This window comes from Oncorhynchus keta, chromosome 5 (genome assembly GCF_023373465.1).
Source record: "Oncorhynchus keta strain PuntledgeMale-10-30-2019 chromosome 5, Oket_V2, whole genome shotgun sequence".
NCBI lineage: Eukaryota > Metazoa > Chordata > Actinopteri > Salmoniformes > Salmonidae > Oncorhynchus > Oncorhynchus keta.
In genome coordinates, this window is record NC_068425.1 from 12,365,581 (window position 1) to 12,389,705 (window position 24,125).

The 24,125-nt window shown below is 47.3% G+C and overlaps 1 protein-coding gene and 2 long non-coding RNA genes across 3 annotated transcripts in view; 1 reads left to right on the forward strand and 2 right to left on the reverse strand.

The window, feature by feature from the left end:
* The window catches only part of LOC118370837 (SRC kinase signaling inhibitor 1-like), a 174,365-nt gene that overhangs the window by 21,072 nt on the left and 129,168 nt on the right, over positions 1–24,125 (reverse strand). Inside the window, exons 5-25 of the mRNA XM_052518307.1 lie at positions 22,995–23,193; positions 20,107–20,399; positions 14,166–15,040; positions 13,848–13,955; positions 12,757–12,884; positions 12,072–12,092; positions 11,424–11,584; positions 8,041–8,216; positions 7,203–7,333; positions 5,900–5,927; positions 5,782–5,852; positions 5,595–5,678; positions 5,471–5,491; positions 5,241–5,328; positions 4,560–4,878; positions 3,870–4,146; positions 3,527–3,675; positions 3,289–3,438; positions 2,583–2,711; positions 1,767–1,856; positions 523–1,638 (exon numbers count right to left, since the gene is read on the reverse strand). Coding sequence (XP_052374267.1) covers positions 523–1,638; positions 1,767–1,856; positions 2,583–2,711; positions 3,289–3,438; positions 3,527–3,675; positions 3,870–4,146; positions 4,560–4,878; positions 5,241–5,328; positions 5,471–5,491; positions 5,595–5,678; positions 5,782–5,852; positions 5,900–5,927; positions 7,203–7,333; positions 8,041–8,216; positions 11,424–11,584; positions 12,072–12,092; positions 12,757–12,884; positions 13,848–13,955; positions 14,166–15,040; positions 20,107–20,399; positions 22,995–23,193 — 4,614 coding nt within the window. The remainder of the gene's footprint in view (positions 1–522; positions 1,639–1,766; positions 1,857–2,582; positions 2,712–3,288; positions 3,439–3,526; positions 3,676–3,869; positions 4,147–4,559; positions 4,879–5,240; positions 5,329–5,470; positions 5,492–5,594; positions 5,679–5,781; positions 5,853–5,899; positions 5,928–7,202; positions 7,334–8,040; positions 8,217–11,423; positions 11,585–12,071; positions 12,093–12,756; positions 12,885–13,847; positions 13,956–14,165; positions 15,041–20,106; positions 20,400–22,994; positions 23,194–24,125) is intronic.
* On the reverse strand, positions 16,771–18,806 carry LOC127930005 (uncharacterized). The gene is made up of 5 exons (XR_008136475.1): positions 18,634–18,806; positions 17,867–18,006; positions 17,157–17,199; positions 16,903–16,943; positions 16,771–16,818 (listed from the first exon to the last, which is right to left on the reverse strand). It is a non-coding gene; the product is annotated as an uncharacterized LOC127930005 (long non-coding RNA).
* Positions 23,242–23,992, forward strand: LOC127930006 (uncharacterized). The gene is made up of 3 exons (XR_008136476.1): positions 23,242–23,442; positions 23,639–23,834; positions 23,884–23,992. It is a non-coding gene; the product is annotated as an uncharacterized LOC127930006 (long non-coding RNA).

A 24,125-nucleotide genomic window follows, 5' to 3' on the forward strand; every position in this document is an offset into this window, starting at 1 on the left:
AAGAGGGGAGAGAAAGAGAAACGACAGTTTATTGCAGCAGAGATTGGACTTGCCCTGGTTTACAGAGTAGAAACAGAGGATCAATGAAAAGACAATGAACAACCCGTCTCCAAGTGGAGAGTAGCCCCACATAACTAATCACAGTACAGAGAAGGAGAGCATCTCCTGCCGGCTCTTTGGAGTTGAACAGATTAAAGATTTAAAGCCTTCAGGATTTAAAACATTGTTTGGACTGACAAAATCTACCCGTTTTCACAGGGAGCAGACGACAGATTACTTGTATGTGGGAATTGGCAGGTTGAGAGGTTCAACGGAGGTGTGAGGTATAACTCCATGTGAGGTTGGTGTGTTATGTGCAGTCAGATTCCCTCTGAAGTCAATGGGAGGAAGACGAGATAAAGCCTCAGCTTCAGCAGAAACAGCAACCCCAACACTTAAAGCCAAAAATACAGAAGAGGATAGAGAGAAGTGAGTGCATGCCCTCTAAAGAGCAGAGTCTATGCAGGGGTGCATGTTATAGACCTTGGTCATCGTGGCAGGAGTGTAGGAGGGTTTGGGCTTGGGTGGGACTGGGGGCTTCTTGGTCTCTGAGGTGCTGGTGCCAGGCATCTGGGCTGGGGCTGGAGCCTCTGACAAGGAAGTGTCAGTGGGGAGTGTGCGGATGGAGAGATGCACTGTGGTGGGGTGGCCACTGAGCTCCAGCAGGGTGTTCTCCAGCTCACGGATGGTTTCATCCAGGCTGTCCAGCCTGCTGTAGGTGCTGCTCCTAATGTCCTCTCCCTGCTTCCAGGGGTTCAGTCCCTGTTCTTCCCTGGCCTGGCTCTCCTTACAACCTGCAGACCCTTTGGGTTTCACTGCTGCTTCTGCAGAGTCCTGACTGGGCTCCGGAAGGGTGGCTAGAATGCTCTTTGTTCCAGTGCTGTGAGGGAGTTTCAGGTTCCTGGCCCCTGTCTCCACCCCTCTCCTCAGAACCTCTCTCAGAGAGTCCTGCTGCTCAGGGGCGAGAGTTATCCTGGAACCCAGGGTACCGAGGCTGCTGCTCAGGCTGCAGTGAGAAGATCCTGCTCTGGGCTTGGGGTCCACCTTGGTTGACCCTGTGTCTTCCTCCCTGCCCAGCAGTAACTGCAGCTTCCTGTAGGCCTCTCTGACCGTCACAGACTCCCTGAAGAGTACCAGTAGTGGAGCCCCACACAGACGGGGTTCAGTGCTTTCCTCTGAAGGCTGAGGTGGGATGGTGAGTGTCTGTAGAGCCTCTCCCCAGGTCCTGCTGAGCTTCTGGGCCTCCGAGGGTGACATCACCATCACCCCCAGCTCAGTCAGCACCAAGGACAGCTCTTCTCTCTCCTCCCTCTCTTCCTCCTTCTCAAAGTCCAGGATTCTCAGCTCCCCCCGCCGAGAGGGTTTTCTCTGGGGCTGGCTGACAGGATCCTTCCCCTTAGAGACCTCCTGGATCTGGGGGACTGTCTGGGGAGGAGCAGTCTGGCTCTGGGACAGGTCCACTGTTGGGGACATCTGATGGTCCTGTGTCAAGTCTCTGACAAAGCCTTCTGAGGAAGAGAGTGAAACTGACACACACTCTGTCAGCACAATCCGGGGGACAGGAGAGAAGGATGGACCAGGAAGGGCCGTGCTCTGTGCCTGTTAAACAGAATGGGTGATTAGAAGTAATAGTCCAACATACATTCAATAAGATAAAATAGGATTGTTTTCTAAACAGTGTAATGGTAATTGACTGGTTCTAAAATACTTCTCATTAGGACACTAACCTGTGAGTGTGATGCCAGTATGCTGGCAGTGCAGTCTGAGCTGCCCTGCTTCCACCGTAGGCCAGAGCGGTCCAACGATGCTCTAGACAGCTGATAGATATAGTGTAGAGTTTCACAACTGCTCACACACACACACACACACACACACACACACACACACACACACACACACACACACACACACACACACACACACACACACACACACACACACACACACACACACACACACACACACACACACACACACACACACACACACACTGGCACACTCTAACACAGACATGCACATCCATGCACTTCAGAGCACTGCAACCAACACAGAGAGTGACTAGTCACAGGAGTGTTTGTGTGTAAGGAAGAGTGATCACTCCATCAGGGAGTGAGTGTGTGTTGGTATAGGGTGTGTGTGTCGTCCGGAGACAGTGTGTTTCGGGGTGTGTTCTGGTAGTGTAGAACAAGGGGAGTGCTGGACCAAAGGCCTACATTTAAAACAATAGTACAAACTCCTTTACTTTCCCAGCAGCACCAAGCAGAATAGGGTCAGTGTACATTCTGTGTGCTGGTGACCAGCTGCTGTGTTTGACAGGAGACCCTGTGGAGAGCACTCTGCAGGTAGAGATAAAAGGTGAGGATGGGACTGTGTACTCTGGGAGGGGTGTAGAGATCAGGGATGGAACATGGGAGTGTGTATTTGAGGGAGGGGTAGAGGGTGGAAGTGTTAGTTCGAGGAGGAAGGGGGCGAGGAGGAAGGTGAGGGCAGTCTCAGGAAACAGCAGTCCACACAAGCCCTCGCGAGGTCAGGGAGGGCGTTACCTTGGTGCCCGGGGCCCCTGGGGGCCATAGGTCAAGGCTGGAGGGGGGCACGCTGGTCCTGCTGCGGGGGACACTGGGCAGGGACAGGGGAGGGGGGTGGCTGAGCCTGAGGGGGGTTCTCTGAAACAGCTGGCCAGGGGAAGGGTAGGAGGGAGGGGAGGTTGAAATAATGTAAATAATGGTTAAATTAGTATAAATTATCCATGATATCAAGATCAATTATTATAAAGGGTCTATCAAAATGACAGTAAAAAATAAAGACAAACACACAACTCAACACTTCATTTAGGTCCACGTGGCCAGGCTGGGCTGGTCTGTGAGCTCTTGGTGACACTCTGTGTGTGTGTGATTAAGCAATCTGGGCCCACAGTGAATGGACTCTGTCTCAGTGAGGAGGCCTGGGGTGTGGAGGACATATGGCACCTGCTGCTTTGACCTGACCATCCTCTCTAACACACCAAGCAGCCAGCTAATGAGGCCTACAACGGTCGTGTGTGTGTGTGTTTGTGTGTGTGTGTGTATGTAGCTACAAGCTCTAGGCCAAATTAGGGGCAAAATTAGGGAAGCGGAGGAAGTGCCGTTTTTCAGCAACATTTCCCATTCCGTCCACCCTTACCTAAAATCCTTCAGGGACCACTTCTACTAATACTATATCAACTCTGCAAACACTATTAATCCACTATTTCCGAAGCTGGTATACCAGTACCTCCAGTTCAGCAGCGATCTTGTCCTCCTCTCCCTCCTCCTTGTCTCCAGAGGCGATGGTGGGAGGGGTGGACGCAGGACGTGGGTTTTCAGACACCGTCCGTCGCAGCTTCACATGGGGCTTCTGTGCTTCTGCCTCCTCCGCCTCCGACTTACACACATACATAGTGGAGATCAGAAACTAGGCAGGAGGTGCGTGTGTGTGTGTGAATATACATCCATGCCTCATGCTCTGTCACCTTCATGCTCTTGCCGGGGATAAGGGTCTCTCCGCTGCGGGTGATCAGGCCAGCCGGAGATGATGGGAAGCTGCGTCGAGGTGGTGGTGGAGGGGGCGACTTCGAGGGCTTCTCTGTACGATAGCGAGTCACTGTCAGCTGCTCTGCATCTGTGGCAGGCAGGGCAGTACCATGGGCACCCGTTAGAGAACCAGACACAGTACCTTCATACTGGCACCACAGCCGACACTGACACATTCAGGAGCTGAGTATGTGACAAAACACTGCTTCCCATCAGTACATCAAAACAACAACGCTCTACTGTTACCTCTGTTGGGTGAGGAGAGGTCTGATGTATCCTTACCAGAACCACGTCTGGAGCCAGGTTCCTTCCCAGAGAGCTTGTGTGTGGCGTGCTGGGGCTTGGTAGGGCGGTGCTCTGTGGTCCCTCCCCCACTCTGGGGGGTCTGAGACTGGGAGGGTGTGTTGGAGGAGGGCTTGTTGATCTGCTTGGCGGCAAAGTCCAGGTCTGGGATGGCCTTCATCAGCTCAGCCTGGGTCTCCTCCAGCAGACGGTTGATGTCTTGAGCACTGTACTGGGTCAGACTGGCCCGCTTCTCCTCCCAGTCCCGCTCTGCTGCCTGGGGAACCATAGAGAGATATAGCACAGGGAGGGATATTGTATACACACGCAGACACACACACACACACACACTCACCACAGGAGGTTGGTGGCACCTTAATTGGGGAGGACGGTCCTGTGGTCATGACTGGAGCAGAATCAGTGGAATGGTATAAAATACATCAAACATGTGTCTCCATGTGTTTGATGCCATTCCATTCGCTCCGTTCCAGCTCTTATTATGAGCCGTCCTCCCCTCAGCATAATCCACTGACACTCACTCACACATGTGCAGACATCCACACTTGCAGACTCACTCATGCCTACGCACACTCTCCTCCAAAACCTATACATACCGTATCATCATACCAATGCTAGACCAGGACAACTACAGACTAAACACTAGAATGGAGTAACAGAAGGGTTCCTTACCAGTCGAACCTCCACAGACACAGCCTTATCAGCGGCAGCGCGGTTGGCCAGCTCTTCCAGGGCCCGGCCCTTGTGAGGCACAGGGGGATGATTGTCCCTGTGAGGGCCAGAGGAGGGGTGGCTGGGTCCATGACCATGACTGTGACTATGGCTGTGGCTGGAGTGGGGGCTCCAGTTAGACAGGCTGCTGCTGCCCCTCAGGTCACTGAGGTTGAGAGGGGGGCTGGTGGGCATGTCAAAGTCAGAACTCTTACGGAAGTCCTCACTGCTGTGCTTGGGGAAGTCCTCCTGCTTCTTCCATACGCCCTCGTTCACTTGCCTGACCACACAAACACAGCCAGTGTGAGGCGATGACAGTAACGTCTGTATATCGTTCGTTATGTGGTCAGTGCTGGTGGGCTGTGGCTAGACAATGCAGGCTCTGAGTTAAACATTGTTCATGTACCTGTCGATGTTTCACTGATGGTCAGTGTGTTGGGTCGTACCTGCGCAATGGCGGTCAGTGTGTTGGGTCGTACCTGCGCAATGGCGGTCAGTGTGTTGGGTCGTACCTGCGCAATGGCGGTCAGTGTGTTGGGTCGTACCTGCGCAATGGCGGTCAGTGTGTTGGGTCTACCTGCGCAATGGAGGTCAGTGTGTTGGGTCGTACCTGCGCATAGTGGTCAGTGTGTTGGGTCGTACCTGCGCATGGTGGTCAGTGTGTCAGTGACGCTCTTGCAGCGTTTCATAGTGGCGTCCAGTCTGTGTGGCTCCTCCTTCAGGAAGTGGCCTCAGTGTGTCAGTGACCCGCTCTTACTCTGCAGACTGGGGAACTGGTCTGGAGGGAGACAGGGAGTCTGTGTGGCACCTCTTACTCTGCAGACTGGGGAACTGGTCTCCAGGGGGACCCTCAACACCACACTAGATCTTACTCTGCAGACTGGGGAACTGGTCTGGAGGGGACGATGAGAGGGAGGGGACATTAGAGTCTTACTCTGCAGACTGGGGAACTGGTCTGGAGGGGGACAATGAGAGAGAGGGGACACTACATCTTACTCTGCAGACTGGGGAACTGGTCTGGAGGGGGACGATGAGAGGGAGGGGACTCTAGAGTCTTACTCTGCAGACTGGGGAACTGGTCTGGAGGGGGACAGGGAGAGGGAGGGGACACTACATCTTACTCTGCAGACTGGGGAACTGGTCTGGAGGGGGACAGGGAGAGAGAGGGGACACTACATCTTACTCTGCAGACTGGGGAACTGGTCTGGAGGGGGACGATGAGAGGGAGGGGACTCTAGAGTCTTACTCTGCAGACTGGGGAACTGGTCTGGAGGGGGACAGGGAGAGGGAGGGGACACTACATCTTACTCTGCAGACTGGGGAACTGGTCTGGAGGGGGACAGGGAGAGAGAGGGGACACTACATCTTACTCTGCAGATTGGGGAACTGGTCTGGAGGGGGACAATGAGAGAGAGGGGACACTACATATTCACATCTCAGGAGTTACAACGGGAGTCTGATTCTGAGAGCGGTGATTGTGATGTGTGTCTGTGATTGACTATCTAAGTCAGTGCCTACAGTGTGTCTGTGAGTGATGAGTGTATGAGACCATGTCAGTGTGCCTGTGAGTGATCAGTGTATCAGACCGTGTCAGTGTGTCTGTGACTGATCAGTGTATCAGACCGTGTCAGTGTGTCTGTGACTGATCAGTGTATCAGACCGTGTCAGTGTGTCTGTGACTGATCAGTGTATCAGACCGTGTCAGTGTGTCTGTGACTGATCAGTGTATCAGACCGTGTCAGTGTGTCTGTGAGTGATCAGTGTATCAGACCGTTTCAGTGTGTCTGTGAGTGATCAGTGTATCAGACCGTGTCAGTGTGTCTGTGAGTGATCAGTGTATCAGACCGTGTCAGTGTGTCTGTGACTGATCAGTGTATCAGACCGTGTCAGTGTGTCTCTGACTGATCAGTGTATCAGACCGTATCAGTGTGTCTGTGAGTGATCAGTGTATCAGACCGTGTCAGTGTGTCTGTGACTGATCAGTGTATCAGACCGTGTCAGTGTGTCTGTGAGTGATCAGTGTATCAGACCGTGTCAGTGTGTCTGTGAGTGATCAGTGTATCAGACCGTGTCAGTGTGTCTGTGACTGATCAGTGTATCAGACCGTGTCAGTGTGTCTGTGAGTGATCAGTGTATCAGACCGTGTCAGTGTGTCTGTGAGTGATCAGTGTATCAGACCGTGTCAGTGTGTCTGTGACTGATCAGTGTATCAGACCGTGTCAGTGTGTCTGTGAGTGATCAGTGTATCAGACCGTGTCAGTGTGTCTGTGACTGATCAGTGTATCAGACCGTGTCAGTGTGTCTGTGAGTGATCAGTGTATCAGACCGTGTCAGTGTGTCTGTGAGTGATCAGTGTATCAGACCGTGTCAGTGTGTCTGTGAGTGATCAGTGTATCAGACCCACAGGAGGTTGGTGTCCCCTTAATAGGGGAGAACAGGCAATGGCTGGAACGGAATTAGTGGAATGGTATCAAATACATCAAACACATGGTTGGCAGGCGTTTTATTTGTTCCATTATTACAAGCTGTTAACAGACTCAGACTCCTGTGATGAGACCCTGTCAGTGTGTCTGTGAGTGATCAGTGTATCAGTGAGTGACTTACTCTTGAGCTCTGTGAGTGTCTCTCCTAGTTTCCTCAGAAGCGAGGCCTTCTCCTCCAGCTCCTGAACCGTCACCAGTTTGTGATTGACAGACGAACCCTTCTGGATATCCTCCACTGACTTCTCCAGGTCACTGGAGAGACAACACAGGAGAGACGTGTCAACACAAGGCCTTCACAGTTAACATGAAAACGTTCATGTTATGAAGACTGTAATGTTCCACTGAGAACACTGTGGTGTGTGTGTCGAAGCGAGAGAAGCACAAGACCGATGGAGAGACATACACACATTCTGGACACACACATGTACACACGAAAGCTGGCACCCACACATGCACGCACGCACGCACGCACCCAAGCACGCACACACACATACATGCTGACGAAGCTAAACCACTAATGAAAATCCAACTTAACGATGTCAAGTAAATCAGCTGAAGCCATACGGCCAATCAAAATGGTATGAATATTTAAATGAAATAAAATGGCTATTAGCAACGGTTAATAGCAAGCCTAGATTAACAGCGATGATCTAACGAGGCAAATGATTCATTCAACAATGTCCACTCATATAAAGTTACACACTGCTAAACCAGGCAGTGTCTGGGTAACGCATGGGGATTGTTTGTGTTACCAGTAGGAAGGCCTGTATTACTGCCTTAGTACAACCATCTTATTATCATAGGACCTCCTTAGAACCTCAATGATCTTAATGACCTACAAATAATAACAATAATAATAATCATGTGAATAGATTTTGTCAATCAGTCAGCCAGTTAACCAGTCATTCAACAAACTGATCTTAAGGAAGGAATGATTCCGTGACCAGGTGAGTACTGACTGGAGCTGCTGGATGATAAACTCCTCCTCGTTGAGGTACTTGAGTCTCTCCTCTTCCACCAGGAGGCGCTGTCGCTGCAGAGGGTCCTCCTGCTTCCTCAGAGCGTCACTCACACGCACGTTCAGCTCCTTCTCCGTTCTTTTCAGCAGCGTCGTCACACTATCCTGGTTCTGGAGCTGCGCACACACACAAACAGACACAACCACACACAACCACGCACGCACGCACGCACGCACAAACACACACACACAAACACACACAACCACACACACACGCACACACACAAACAGACACAACCACACACGCACGCACGCACACACACAAACACACACACGCACACACACACACACAATACTGAATGGTTAAACAAGATTATTATATTGCGTAACTAATAGTGTTCTGAATGATAGTCCATGTTGCAGAAATCAGTGTACCCAAATTGTGTAGGTAATAGAGGTTACAGGTGTCTGAGGTCAAACAGTAGAGAATTCTGCAGATCATTAATGGTGCACATCTGCTGCAATACAATAACCCTCCCTCTGAATCTGGTATCACACACCTACGGTGGTCCTGCCCAGAGCAGTAAGTAGCTTGTAGAGGTCAAGATAGCAAAGGAATCACAGTGACAACATCCTGCTATTAGCATACCATATTATCAGGCAGTTGTGCTATTAGCATACCATATTATCAGGCAGTTGTGCTATTAGCATACCATATTATCAGGCAGTTGTGCTATTAGCATACCATATTATCAGGCAGTTGTGCTATTAGCATACCATATTATTAGCATACCAAAAAAGCTAATTTCCTGCAATTCTACTCTGTCCAATGGCTAATTCTGTGTTCTATGCTCAAACATTAAAACAAAATCAATGGGACCCCAATCAGAACCCCTGAGCATGTGTCCTGCGTGTCCGGTCGGTAATGCAGACATGCAAAAACTTATCCTAAATTCATTGTTTGATTATTGATTATTAATATTGGTTTCATTGCTTTAGATTTTATTTTTGTGATTTCTAGTTCTAAAATATTATAATATGAGATATTCTGAGCCAACCTGTCACAGAATGTCATTAGCTGATGATGGAACCCATCACAACTCTGTGTGTGTGTGTGTGTGTGTGTGTGTGTGTGTGTGTGTGTGTGTGTGTGTGTGTGTGTGTGTGTGTGTGTGTGTGTGTGTGTGTGTGTGTGTGTGTGTGTGTGTGTGTGTGTGTGTGTGTGTGTGTGTGTGTGTGTGTGTGTGTGTGTGTGTGTGTGTGTGTGTGTGTGTGTGTGTGTTTCTCACTCAGAGAAAAATAAGGTTCACACACAGCAGATAACAACAGGGTTTCCAGTTAGTGAATTGCACTAGCAGGGACCTCTAAATCCTGCTGCAAAGCACTCAATCAAAATTCAAGACACATCCAGAACTATGAATTGAATCTGTCATACAACCACTACTGAGATGAAAGCACATGCTTAGCAAGGGAAGTTAATCATGGATTTATTTTATGTTCCAGGGAATCAAACTGAACAACAGTATAAACAATGTGCTCTGCAGCATTACTTCTCACAATGAAAACATTTCTACTCTCTTTCTGTTTCTTTCTCTGCATTACGCTACCTCTACCACGTTCACCCTTCCTCTCCCTTCTCTCTCTCGCTCTACATAATTCATGAGCATCATGTATTATTCAGGCCTGGGGCCGTCTCCATGGGCAACGGGGCGGGTCAGAGGTTAGGAGCCAGGCTTGGGCTCCCACACAGGTAAATGACTGAGATTATTACTACTCTCTAGTCCCACTGTGCTGCATTTGGCTTCCATTTACCACTTTACTCCTCTCCATCTGTGTCTTTTTACCCCTCAGAACAGCCTCAATTTGTCAGGGCATGGACTCTACAAGGTGTCGAAAGTGTTCCACAGGGATGCTGGCCCATGTTGACTCCAATAGTTCCCACAGTTGTGTCAAGTTGACTGGATGTCCTTTGGGTGGTGGACCATTGTTGATACACACGGAAACTGATGAGCGTGAAAAACCCATCAGCGTTCCAGTTCTTGACACAAACCGGTTCACCTGGCACCTACAGTACTACAATGCCCCGTTCAAAGGCACTTCTTTTGTCTTGCCCGTTGACCCTCTGAATGGCACACACACAATCCGTGTGTCAATCGTCTCAAGGCTTAAACATCCTTATTTAACTTGTCTCCTCCCCTTCATCTACAGTGATTGAAGTGGATTTAACAGGTGACATCAATAAGGGATCATAGCTTTCACCTGGATTCACCTGGTCAGTCTATGTTGTGTAAAGTTCAAGTATTCATAATGTTTTGTATACTCAGTGTATTCGTTCTCCAACAATAAATCCCACCACTTAAACCCAGTTCCTCATCAGAAGAGAATTGGTGCAGGTGCTGCTGCTGTGCCTCTCTGTGCGCACCAGTATGTTGAGGAAATCACAGGCTATAAAACTACAAAACCCAGGAGTCATGAGCCATTGAGCTGGGCCCTAGGGAGAGCTTAACGATGCATGAAGTGGACTGGACCACTGACTGTGTCCACTGTTATGTTTCATAAACTCTCTCTAAAGGAAGAGACAGACAGGGCAGACTGTTAAATGGCCCTGCGCTGTCCCTAAATCACATACGCCATATCCTCTACACTTCTTAATTTCTTTTCCCCACTGATCTGATGTGTTAGAGCAACCACTCCCCCAGAGAGTTAAAACACAGACAGGACCATTCTCTTCTCTCCTCAGCCTGTAACCATGGTACCGCAGGGAGTCACAGGGAAAACGTTGAATGGTTTCATTATCTGATGTTGCGTCCACCTTCACAGGGATATCCACTAGGCTCGGGTCTTAACGACCACAGGGAAATCCACTAGGCTCGGGTCTTAACGACCACAGGGATATCCACTAGGCTCGGGTCTTAACGACCACAGGGATATCCACTAGGCTCGGGTCTTAACGACCACAGGGATATCCACTAGGCTCGGGTCTTAACGACCACAGGGATATCCACTAGGCTCGGGTCTTAACGACCACAGGGAAATCCACTAGGCTCGGGTCTTAACGACCACAGGGATATCCACTAGGCTCGGGTCTTAACGACCACAGGGATATCCACTAGGCTCGGGTCTTAACGACCACAGGGATATCCACTAGGCTCGGGTCTTAACGACCACAGCTTCAAACTCTTAGTACCAACACATACGTCAAATTTAATCTTCCATTGTCTCGCAAAGCATACTATGACCTAAATGTGTCGTAGAAGAAGACATCTTGTTCATTATTGTGTGTGTGTGTGTATGTGTGTATGTGTGCACATGCCTGTGTGCCTGCGCGTTTGTGTAAACAGTCGTACTAATAGATGCATTGAGAGTAGGCTCAGTCGTTTTCACCTGCATCTTGCGGAGCTGGGAGAGTTGTTTGCGCAGGTCGGTGGCGTTCTGCTGCAGGTCGTGGAGGTGAAGCTGCATCTGCAGCCGGGTGACGGTGGTGACCTGGCTGTCTCCGGTGGGAGGGGGGGGCATCAGAGCCAGCGGGGCCGACGGCGTCAGAGCTGACAATCACAGGACAGAACACAGGTTATAAGGAAGTTAGAGGAAACTGGGTTAATTACAATGCTGTATGTATAAAAACATCTGACACACAACAGCAGATACATGCATGCACACACACACACACACACACACACACACACACACACACACACACACACACACACTTCCACACGCAGTCTTGGGAGCACAGGTAAAGGTTCCCAGCTCAGTTCCTGGAGAGAGTATGTTGATGGTGCGAGGAGAATATCCTTCTGAATCTCAGATTTATGAACATCCAGACAGACCCAGAAGGACCCAACAAGACAAAACCAGAGACGGGGAAGGGGGGGTGGGTAGAGAGGATTATAGACAACCAAAGGGAACATAAGAGAAGAGACACACCACCACCAATATCGGAGCTGTGACAACACCAGACACCCACCCAGGGGCAGAGAGATGAGAGGAGAGATAGAAGAGAAGAGGAGAAGGGAAGAAAAGTGAAACTACCTTTCCGCTTCAGCCGTCCAGCTGTAACACAGAAGCAGTGAGCCAGTTACCAAAGATAAAGAGAGAGAAGAGAGAGTGGAGGAAAACTGGGAGTAATCTTCAAGGTTTACATTGCCAGAGGCAAATGAGGACCCCTGGACACTTCCTCTATCGTCTATTTCTGAGAGAAAAACGGCTAATTTAACAGCTTTATTTTCTGGTGTTATTTCATGTCAAGGAGAGGCATCAAAGGCAGACGTGTCTTTTCGCTGGCCCTTTGAAGGTCTGGCCATTGAACAGCAAGTCTATGCAGACTCACTCATGCTAAACGGAGGCACGAGGAACAGGGGAAGAAAGAGATACGGAGAGAGTGAGTGAGAGAAAAGAGAAATACAACAGAAGAAAGGGAAGGAAATGTGAGAGTAAGAGAGAGATATTAGAGGAAGCAGAGACAGAGGGATGGGTTTGTGTCTAGGTTGCGAGTTGAGGGAGATGTGTCTGTTGTGGTTTAAAGACCAGTAGCCATCTTATCTGTTAAAATAGCTGGTCTAGGCCTGGCCCAGTGGGTAAATGGACCTGAAAACTAAGCTCAACCTGGACTATTGTAAATGGTTAGCAGGACTGGACGCAGTCTGACTACAAGATCAAACTAAAACTCAATTCACCTCAATCTAGTTTGAGCTAGAACTTTAGGCGTGGTACTCACTTCCAGTGGCGGAGCCGTCACTGTTGGATTCGGTCTTCTCGCTGGAAGAGAAAGGGAAGGGCCGTGAGAACTCCGAGCCCTGGTCCGGAGGGCAGCCCGCCATCATGCAGAGACGCAGTAGGCCGCATCTGAGGATCAACCAGGGCCACAGGGCAAGGCAATTACAGTGCTAATGCCAACACCTGTACTATACTTACGCATTATGTACTTATACTACAGAGTGCTTTATACTGTCCACAGGGCAAGGTCACTATTACCAGCCAATTACAGTGCTAATGCCAACACCTGTACTATACTTACGCATTATGTACTTATACTACAGAGTGCTTTATACTGTCCACAGGGCAAGGTCACTATTACCAGCCAATTACAGTGCTAATGCCAACACCTGTACTATACTTACGCATTATGTACTTATACTACAGAGTGCTTTATACTGTCCACAGGGCAAGGTCACTATTACCAGCCAATTACAGTGCTAATGCCAACACCTGTACTATAATCATGTACAGTACTACTATACTGCAATAATTTACTTGAACGTATTCTGGTCTGTTAAACAACGATATAGTATCCTGAAAGTCAAGGTATTAGAGTGGCCATCACAATCCTTGACCTCAATCCTATAGAAAATTTGTGGGCAGAACTGAAAAAGCATGTGTGAGCAAGGAGGCCTACAAACCTGACTCAGTTACACCAGCTCTGTCAGGAGGAATGGGCCAAAATTCACCCAACTTATTGTGGGAGGCTTGTGGAAGGCTACCAGAAACGTTTGACCCAAGTTAAACTATTTAAAGGCAATGCTACCAAATACTAATTGAGTGTATGTAAATTTCTGACCCACTGGGAATGTGATGAAACAAACAAAAGCTGAAATAAATAATTCTCTCTACTACTATTCTGATACATTTCACATTCTTAAAAAATGTGGTGATCCTAACTGACCTGAAACAGTCAGTTACTAGGATTAAATGTCTGGAATTGTGAAAAACTGAGTTTAAATGTATTTGGCTAAGGTGTATGTAAACTTCTGACTTCAACTGTACGTCTATGAATGGCTCTGTGTGTTTGGGCTCTTAAGGGGGTCTTACGTGCTGTCACTGTCAGGTGCTTTGGTCAGTACACTCTGAACCAGGCCTGTCAGACTGGCTATCTGTTTCTCCATGGCCTCCATACGATCCAGACGATCCAGACGCTCCCTGGAGAAAGCCAGTAGATTAACACACGCTGGTCAGTTAGGTTCACTCACACACACACACAAACATGGAAGCTGGTGCACCCACACATCCCACAGTAACGTCAAAACATACTAGTATACACTAGAAAACACCTAGTGAAACACGTACTGTATAGAGGAAGCATGAAATATCAAACCACACATACACACACACACACACACACATACTCACCTGGACTCAGAAGTCTCTCCAGGGAGTGGGGAGCTGTATCCGGGTGCAAACCTGCTCCCGTCCCCTCCTGGCCCGGCCTGCATGACCAGAGGGTCAGAGCTGGAACTGGGCCTGGACTTGGGGCTCTCCACAAACACGGAAGAGGAGGCTGAGTCCTTGCGGAAGGTCTGCCTGACCGGAGAGGCTCGGCTGGGGGAGCTAGAGTATGAGTCCCCCCTATCCCTCAGCTGCATATCAGGGATCTTCTGGGGGGAGGAGGGGGGCATGCGGAAGCCCATGCCCAGTGTGGCTGAGGAATAGGAGTCGGAGTATAGGGGACCTCCAGGCTTGTACAGGGCGTCCTCCAGCTCCCCCTGCAGGGCGGCAGCAGAGTATGTGCTGAGGGAGCGCACAGAGCCGCGGCGATACAGCCCACCGGACACGGGGAAGCCGAAGGGGTCTCCGATGGCAGCCAGCGACTGTGTGGAGGCGATGCTGAGGCGGCCCTCGTGTACCAGGCTGTAGGGGTCGGCGTACAGCCCCTCCTTCACCAGCATCATGTTCTTCCCAGAAACCTCCTCGTCGGGCTTGACGTCGCGGCGCTCCAGGATGGCGCTAGGGGAGGAGGATAGGCCGGCGTTGGGGCCCCCGTGGTGGGAGCCGGCTCCAGGGTGGTGGGAGTGCTGGGGCTGGTGCTGCTGGGGGTGCTGCTGGTGCTGGGAGTGTTGTTGTAGCTGGGGGTGACTACCCGGCCCGGCAAAGGAGGGGGGCCGACCCCCGCTGTAAGACAGACGGGAGCGGGATGGGGAGCCGGATGGGGGCGAGGCGGAGGAGGAGGGCAGGGTGTTGAGGCGGCGGGTGGGGGAGGACTCTCGGGACGTGTACACCAGATCCCTCTGAAACGACATCAGGGACGGGGGTGGAGGGTAGGTTACCATGGATACCAGTGGATGAAAACGCTGTGCTCCCCCTCTGTGCCAGGCTGACAATCAGAGGATAGGAAATCACACTGACATTGGACAGTCTGTGGCAGCCTGGGCTCATCATCGCAAGCCCACATCAAATACCAGCACACAATCAACACGTGTGATTGAAGTCTATAGTAATGGCTCTATCCAAGAGTACAGTAAGGCTTATAGGATATGGGATTACCTACATATATTGACTGTCACCTTAGAGTGTAATAACTGAAAATGAAAGAGCTTAAAAGAGGGGCCTAGTCCAGCCTTATTGTTTCTTTCTTCTCCTTCCACTCGTCTAAGAGAACCTCTGAGCTCCTTTTAACCAGCCCAACTAAACCCACTGGATTACAAAGAGCTGGTATTAAGCACTTCTCCATATCTGCACATATCCATTTCTTCTCTATTGAAGAGAAGTGGGATAAAACAGGAGATTAAACCACTCCTGGTTCATTGGAATGAATGTGAGGAACTTCCTCATCCACCACAGGTTCTTTCTTCTCTCCTCCACCGCTTGCCTGGATGGTCTAAAACTTTTATATTCTGCCTCATTTTTACTTTGAATCTCCCACTTTTTCAATTCCTCTCTCTCCTGTTTATGTCTTTCCACAACCTACAGTAATTATCTCTCTCTCCTGTTTATGTCTTTCCACAACCTACAGTAATTACCTCTCTCTCCTGTTTATGTCTTTCCTCAACCTACAGTAATTACCTCTCTCTCCTGTTTATGTCTTTCCACAACCTACAGTAATTACCTCTCTCTCCTGTTTATGTCTTTCCTCAACCTACAGTAATTACCTCTCTCTCCTGTTTGTCTTTCCTCAACCTACAGTAATTACCTCTCTCTCCTGTTTATGTCTTTCCTCAACCTACAGTAATTACCTCTCTCTCCTGTTTGTCTTTCCTCAACCTACAGTAATTATCTCTCTCTCCTGTTTATGTCTTTCCACAACCTACAGTAATTATCTCTCTCTCCTGTTTGTCTTTCCACAACCTACAGTAATTACCTCTCTCTCCTGTTTATGTCTTTCCTCAACCTACAGTAATTACCTCTCTCTCCTGTTTATGTCTTTCCACAACCTACAGTAATTACCTCTCTCTCCTGTTTATGTCTTTCCTCAACCTACAGTAATTACCTCTCTCTCCTGTTTGTCTTTCCTCAACCTACAGTAATTACCTCTCTCTCCTGTTTATGTCTTTCCTCAACCTACAGTAATTACCTCTCTCTCCTGTTTGTCTTTCCTCAACCTACAGTAATTATCTCTCTCTCCTGTTTATGTCTTTCCACAACCTACAGTAATTATCTCTCTCTCCTGTTTATGTCTTTCCACAACCTACAGTAATTACCTCTCTCTCCTGTTTATGTCTTTCCTCAACCTACAGTAATTACCTCTCTCTCCTGTTTGTCTTTCCTCAACCTACAGTAATTATCTCTCTCTCCTGTTTATGTCTTTCCTCAACCTACAGTAATTACCTCTCTCTCCTGTTTGTCTTTCCTCAACCTACAGTAATTATCTCTCTCTCCTGTTTATGTCTTTCCACAACCTACAGTAATTATCTCTCTCTCCTGTTTATGTCTTTCCACAACCTACAGTAATTATCTCTCTCTCCTGTTTATGTCTTTCCACAACCTACAGTAATTATCTCTCTCTCCTGTTTGTCTTTCCTCAACCTACAGTAATTACCTCTCTCTCCTGTTTATGTCTTTCCACAACCTACAGTAATTACCTCTCTCTCCTGTTTGTCTTTCCACAACCTACAGTAATTATCTCTCTCTCCTGTTTATGTCTTTCCACAACCTACAGTAATTATCTCTCTCTCCTGTTTGTCTTTCCTCAACCTACAGTAATTACCTCTCTCTCCTGTTTATGTCTCTCCTCAACCTACAGTAATTATCTCTCTCTCCTGTTTGTCTTTCCTCAACCTACAGTAATTATCTCTCTCTCCTGTTTATGTCTTTCCACAACCTACAGTAATTATCTCTCTCTCCTGTTTATGTCTTTCCACAACCTACAGTAATTACCTCTCTCTCCTGTTTATGTCTTTCCTCAACCTACAGTAATTACCTCTCTCTCCTGTTTATGTCTTTCCACAACCTACAGTAATTACCTCTCTCTCCTGTTTATGTCTTTCCTCAACCTACAGTAATTACCTCTCTCTCCTGTTTGTCTTTCCTCAACCTACAGTAATTACCTCTCTCTCCTGTTTATGTCTTTCCTCAACCTACAGTAATTACCTCTCTCTCCTGTTTGTCTTTCCTCAACCTACAGTAATTATCTCTCTCTCCTGTTTATGTCTTTCCACAACCTACAGTAATTATCTCTCTCTCCTGTTTATGTCTTTCCACAACCTACAGTAATTACCTCTCTCTCCTGTTTATGTCTTTCCTCAACCTACAGTAATTACCTCTCTCTCTGTTTGTCTTTCCTCAACCTACAGTAATTATCTCTCTCTCCTGTTTATGTCTTTCCTCAACCTACAGTAATTACCTCTCTCTCCTGTTTGTCTTTCCTCAACCTACAGTAATTATCTCTCTCTCCTGTTTATGTCTTTCCACAACCTACAGTAATTATCTCTCTCCCTGTTTATGTCTTTCCACAACCTACAGTAATTATCTCTCTCTCCTGTTTATGTCTTTCCACAACCTACAGTAATTATCTCTCTCTCCTGTTTGTCTTTCCTCAACCTACAGTAATTACCTCTCTCTCCTGTTTATGTCTTTCCACAACCTACAGTAATTACCTCTGTTTGTCTTTCCACAACCTACAGTAATTATCTCTCTCTCCTGTTTATGTCTTTCCACAACCTACAGTAATTATCTCTCTCTCCTGTTTGTCTTTCCTCAACCTACAGTAATTACCTCTCTCTCCTGTTTATGTCTCTCCTCAACCTACAGTAATTATCTCTCTCTCCTGTTTGTCTTTCCTCAACCTACAGTAATTACCTCTCTCTCCTGTTTATGTCTCTCCTCAACCTACAGTAATTATCTCTCTCTCCTGTTTGTCTTTCCTCAACCTACAGTAATTACCTCTCTCTCCTGTTTATGTCTTTCCTCAACCTACAGTAATTACCTCTCTCTCCTGTTTATGTCTCTCCTCAACCTACAGTAATTATCTCTCTCTCCTGTTTGTCTTTCCTCAACCTACAGTAATTACCTCTCTCTCCTGTTTATGTCTCTCCTCAACCTACAGTAATTATCTCTCTCTCCTGTTTGTCTTTCCTCAACCTACAGTAATTACCTCTCTCTCCTGTTTGTCTCTCCTCAACCTACAGTAATTACCTCTCTCTCCTGTTTGTCTCTCCTCAACCTACAGTAATTATCTCTCTATCCTGTTTGTCTTTCCTCAACCTACAGTAATTACCTCTCTCTCCTGTTTATGTCTTTCCTCAACCTACAGTAATTATCTCTCTCTATCCTGTTTGTCTTTCCCCAACCTACAGTAATTACCTCTCTCTCCTGTTTGTCTCTCCTCAACCTACAGTAATTATCTCTCTCTCCTGTTTGTCTTTCCTCAACCTACAGTAATTACCTCTCTCTCCTGTTTATGTCTTTCCTCAACCTACAGTAATTACCTCTCTCCTGTTTGTCTTTCCACAACCTACAGTAATTACCTCTCTCTCCTGTTTATGTCTCTCCTCAACCTACAGTAATTACCTCTCTCTCCTGTTTATGTCTTTCCTCAACCTACAGTAATTACCTCTCTCTCCTGTTTGTCTTTCCTCAACCTTCAGTAATTACCTCTCTCTCCTGTTTATGTCTTTCCTCAATCTACAGTAATTACCTCTGTCTCCTGTTGGTGTCTTTCCTCAATCTACAGTAATTATCTCTCTCACCTGTTTCTTTCCTCAAACTCTCCTACTCTCCTTCCTCTAGTCATCCCTGTGTCTTTGCCTCCTCATCCTTTTTTAAATATCCTCTTTCCTTTCTCCTAATCTTCCCAAACAGTATACTGTAAAGTTATGATGGACAGGACTGTGTATAAGAGCCATTGCAGAGGGAGGGCATCACACACACACACACACACACACACACACACACACACACACACACACACACACACACACACACACACACACACACACACACACACACACACACACACACACACACACACACACACACACACACACACACTGTTCTAAACCAGTACAGTACAGAGGAGTCGGGACACATACTTACATAAAACCCTGAAAACACAGTTAAAACCCACTATCCAAACCCAAAAATGTACACCCGGGAGCAGTTCAATGTCAAGATGTTAGTTAACATGCAGGGTAGTCCCCAGCACAGCACTGAACTAGGAGGGGGTGTGCAGTTCACACACACAGTCATAGAACAAAGAGCCAGCAAAGAGCCAGCAACTTGAATGTTCTTCAAAGGCCTGGCTTTACCCCCCTGGAAATAAGAACTCTCTATGATTTAATTGAATCTAGTTCATCTGGGATATTTTGGTGTTCCTCCATACACAATTTAGGGATTATAGTATGCACGCACTCACAAAAACACACTCATACGCACAGACAGAGACCCCCCCCCACACACACACACACACACACACTCTAATTATTTGCATAGGTAATGGCTGATTCATCCGCAATGTAGTGTGACTATTACTGATGGAAGGGACTGAAAACAGAACAACTTCAAGGTTCCTTGAACCAAAACAGAGACATGCACAGGGGGTGAAACAAGCTCATCTCCCTGGGAAACATTGTTATTCTGTGTCCAGGCAGCATATGGTGCTCTTGAAGATAAAAGTACTGCGCAGCGGGAATATCTGGAGAAATAACCTATACGCCTCCACAACCTGTCAAACTTACTGTTGCAACATAAACACAAAAGAGCTGTTGCACCTTCAAAGGTCAACGCCCAACAGTAGTGTGACAGTATCAGTATTTATAGTAGAATCCAGAGCCCTCCATCCACCTATCTCCCTATCAGACGCCCAGCCCAGCTCCATCCCCCCCTCCCCCCTCACCCTTCTCACCCCTCCCTGTCTCACCCTCAGGTCCCCGTTGACCAGGTGTGTGGCGGGGTAGGAGGCGTAGATGGGCTCCTTGCGGTAGATCTTGATGATGCTGCGGTCCTGGATGTCCCGGATGTCCTCCAGCTCGTAGAAGACGTTGCGCGCCTCGTCCTTGATTAGGATGGCCGTGTTGGAGGACTTGAGCATCCCCGCCGTCAGCTTCTGGGGGAACATGTGCACGATGAGGGCGTGCAGCGTGTCCAGGCTGCTCAGCTCGTGGGTGATGTGCACCCGCCGCGTCTCATCCCCAAACTGCAGGAACAGCACGCCTGGAGAAGGAGAGTGATGAAGAGAGAGGGGGAGAGAATTGATCATATATTTTTAAGATCTTTTCTAAATTTACTGAACAGCTAGAGAGAGATTATGACAGTGGGGAAAAGGTAGAGAGTAGGCTGGGTCAAAGGGCAGCAGGCCGGATTTGAACCTATGCCGACACCATAGATGTGTTGACCACACTAGGCCACAGAGAGAGGATTTAAAGTCAAGGATGAAGGTGGTGCAGGAGATAATAGAACAATAGAGGTAAGAGTGACGAAAGTCAAATGAAAAGGAGAGAGAGATAAAGGGAAGGTCTGGTTGATAAACAGAGGAGGAGGAGGTGGGAGTGAGAGAGTACCACTGTTCTAAAGCACTGCCTAAACTCCTCTTCCAAAGGGCTCATCATCCGTCACTGTCACTGCTTTTACAACGCTCTGTTTCTCCCTGCGTGCTTAGCATCGCCTACACCCACCAATGTTTATAAGTCTGATCCATCCACACTGTAAAGCTGTCCCAACGATGAGTTCACACTTATGATACTGTAGTCCACACTGTAAAGCTGTCCCAACAATGAGTTCACACTTATGATACTGTAGTCTACACTGTAAAGCTGTCCCAACAATGAGTTCACACTTATGATACTGTAGGCCACACTGTAAAGTTGTCCCAACGATGAGTTCACACTTATGATACTGTAGTCCACACTGTAAAGCTGTCCCAACGATGAGTTCACACTTATGATACTGTAGTCCACATTGTAAAGCTGTCCCAACGATGAGTTCACATTTATGATACTGTAGTCCACACTGTAAAGCTGTCCCAATGCTGAGTTCACTCAATATGACTCTGTAGCAGAAATAAATGAACAATAGGTCAGGATTTGAATCATGACTTAATGTCTATGAACATATGATCCCTGTGCTAATAATGAAATGCATTGCTGTGTATGGTTGTCGTGTCCCAGATATGTAAAGTGAGGCGTGGATGATCCAGTGTTGTGCAAGCAGTAACGCACCACAGGGCAGGCAGGCAGAGAATCATCACACTCATCTGAGGGTGCGAAGAGACACCAGGCTGTAGGTTACATGACTAACCCAGGAGCTGTGTGATTGGTCCCTGATAAAAACACCCAGCCGGGAGTGCATAACTTACGCTTGTGAAATGGCTAGAAAATATGCAAATGTAATCACGATTCAATCATTTCGCAATAATTCATATCGAATAGTGAATACAAATAAAGCACAAAACGCGAAAGGAATTGGGAATGGGAATAATTATTTACTATGTAAATGGATAAGGTTTGATAAGATAGCAGATAAACTAGGTAAATGTTCATATGAAAATGGCATGAAGCCATTCTGATAGGATGAGTAAGTTGAAGTCCACAAAAGCTTTGGGATGAGGAAAATGTTGCCTCAGCTATGTAGCTGGTAAAGGCTGTTACATGGTCATGTATATGTCATGCAGTGGCAGTCGGTGACGTTTAAGAGGAGGGAGGATGTTCATTTATTTTATGAGCATGGCCTTATTTCTATTACAGCATATTGGATGACTGTCATTCATATTCCCATTCACCCAGCTCAATGTAACATTGATAGGTTTAGGCTACAACATGATACTTTAATTTGGCCTATACCCATCATGAGTTCCTATTGGACAAATTCAGGTATGTTTATCCCCGTTTCGTTCCATATTGATTCCTTTTAAGAAATGTTTTTCAACGGAATCGGCAGAATGAATACACCCCTGATCACACGCAAAAACAGTTCACTTTCATATCAGCCACATGTAAACAGCTTGATCACTTTGCTTGTTAATTCCTTCTCGCATCTACGCGCTGTCCTCTCACCTTTTCCATTCGCTTGTGGGCTTCAGTGCACAACACATCAGCTGTTTGTTACCAGGCAAAAAATTCAACAACATCTCTCTTGCTTCTCCTTAATATTCTAAGAAATTAATTTGTTCAAAACTGTTCAACTATTTTCTTTCTCTCTCTCTTTGAGTCAGTTACTCACCACATTTTAAGCACTGCAGTGTTAGCTAGCTGTAGCTTATGCTTTCAGTACTAGATTCATTCTCTGATCCTTTGATTGGGTGGACAACACGCCAGTTCATGCTGCAAGAGCTCTGATAGGTTGGAGGACGTCCTCCAGATTACTGTGTAAGTCAATGGAAGAGAGTGAGAACCGTGAGCCTCCTAGGTTTTGTATTGAAGTCAATGAACCCAGAGGAGGACGGAAGCTAGCTGTCCTCCGGCTACACCATGGTGATACCCTACAGAGTGCTGTTGAGGTTACAGTAGATCTTCATTGCAAAACAGTATGTCTTAATCAATTATTTGGTGACATGTGAATATATTTACTGTAGGTTTATCTAAAAAGGAACTGTTTTAAAGTTTCACTCTTTTTTATTTTTGTGGAATTCACTGAGGAGGATGGTCCTCCCCTTCCTCCACTGAGGAGCCTCCACTGATGTAATGTATATTCTCTGCACAGTCTTACTGTAGCAGTAGTTGGTAAAGGTTAAGATGTGATCATGTACAAGTCATGTATAGTTTCTGTACTGTCTGGGTCATGTCCAGCTCTAGTGTGGGTGTTGGGTCTCACCTGGGGAGCGCAGCTTGTTCTGGCTGGCTGAGCGGGACAGGGGCAGACTCTGGCGGAAGCGGTCGGTTCGGCTGAACCCCAGGGGGATGTCAGCCTCAGACATGGTCTCAGCCAGAGACTCAGCCGAGGCAAAGGACAGCTTAGCAGCCTGGTCAGCTAGCCCAGACTGGGTGGACTGGGAGTGACGTGGGCTACGACTCTGGAGGAGAGAAAGTGAGAGAGTTTGTTTGGAGAGAGGAGAGCGAGAGAGAGGCAGAAAGAATGGATTTGACAGAGAGGAGTACAGAGAAACGTGAAAGAGGTAGAAAGAATGGATTTGACAGAGAGGAGTACAGAGAAACGTGAAAGAGGTAGAAAGAATGGATTTGACAGAGAGGAGTACAGAGAAACGTGAAAGAGGTAGAAAGAATGGATTTGACAGAGAGGAGTACAGAGAAACGTGAAAGAGGTAGAAAGAATGGATTTGACAGAGAGGAGTACGGAGAAACGTGAAAGAGGTAGAAAGAATGGATTTGACAGAGAGGAGTACGGAGAAACGTGAAAGAGGTAGAAAGAATGGATTTGACAGAGAGGAGTACGGAGAAACGTGAAAGAGGTAGAAAGAATGGATTTGACAGAGAGGAGTACAGAGAAACATGAAAGAGGTAGAAAGAATGGATTTGACAGAGAGGAGTACAGAGAAACGTGAAAGAGGTAGAAAGAATGGATTTGACAGAGAGGAGTACAGAGAAACGTGAAAGAGGTAGAAAGAATGGATTTGACAGAGAGGAGTACAGAGAAACGTGAAAGAGGTAGAAAGAATGGATTTGACAGAGAGGAGTACAGAGAAACGTGAAAGAGGTAGAAAGAATGGATTTGACAGAGAGGAGTACAGAGAAGCGTGAAAGAGGTAGAAAGAATGGATTTGACAGAGAGGAGTACAGAGAAACGTGAAAGAGGTAGAAAGAATGGATTTGACAGAGAGGAGTACAGAGAAACGTGAAAGAGGTAGAAAGAATGGATTTGACAGAGAGAAGTACGGAGAAACGTGAAAGAGGTAACAAACAATAAACAGACTATAAGACAAACAAACACAATTAAGATTGGCATAATGTATCAGCATGTCAGGACCAACATTCATACAACTGATGC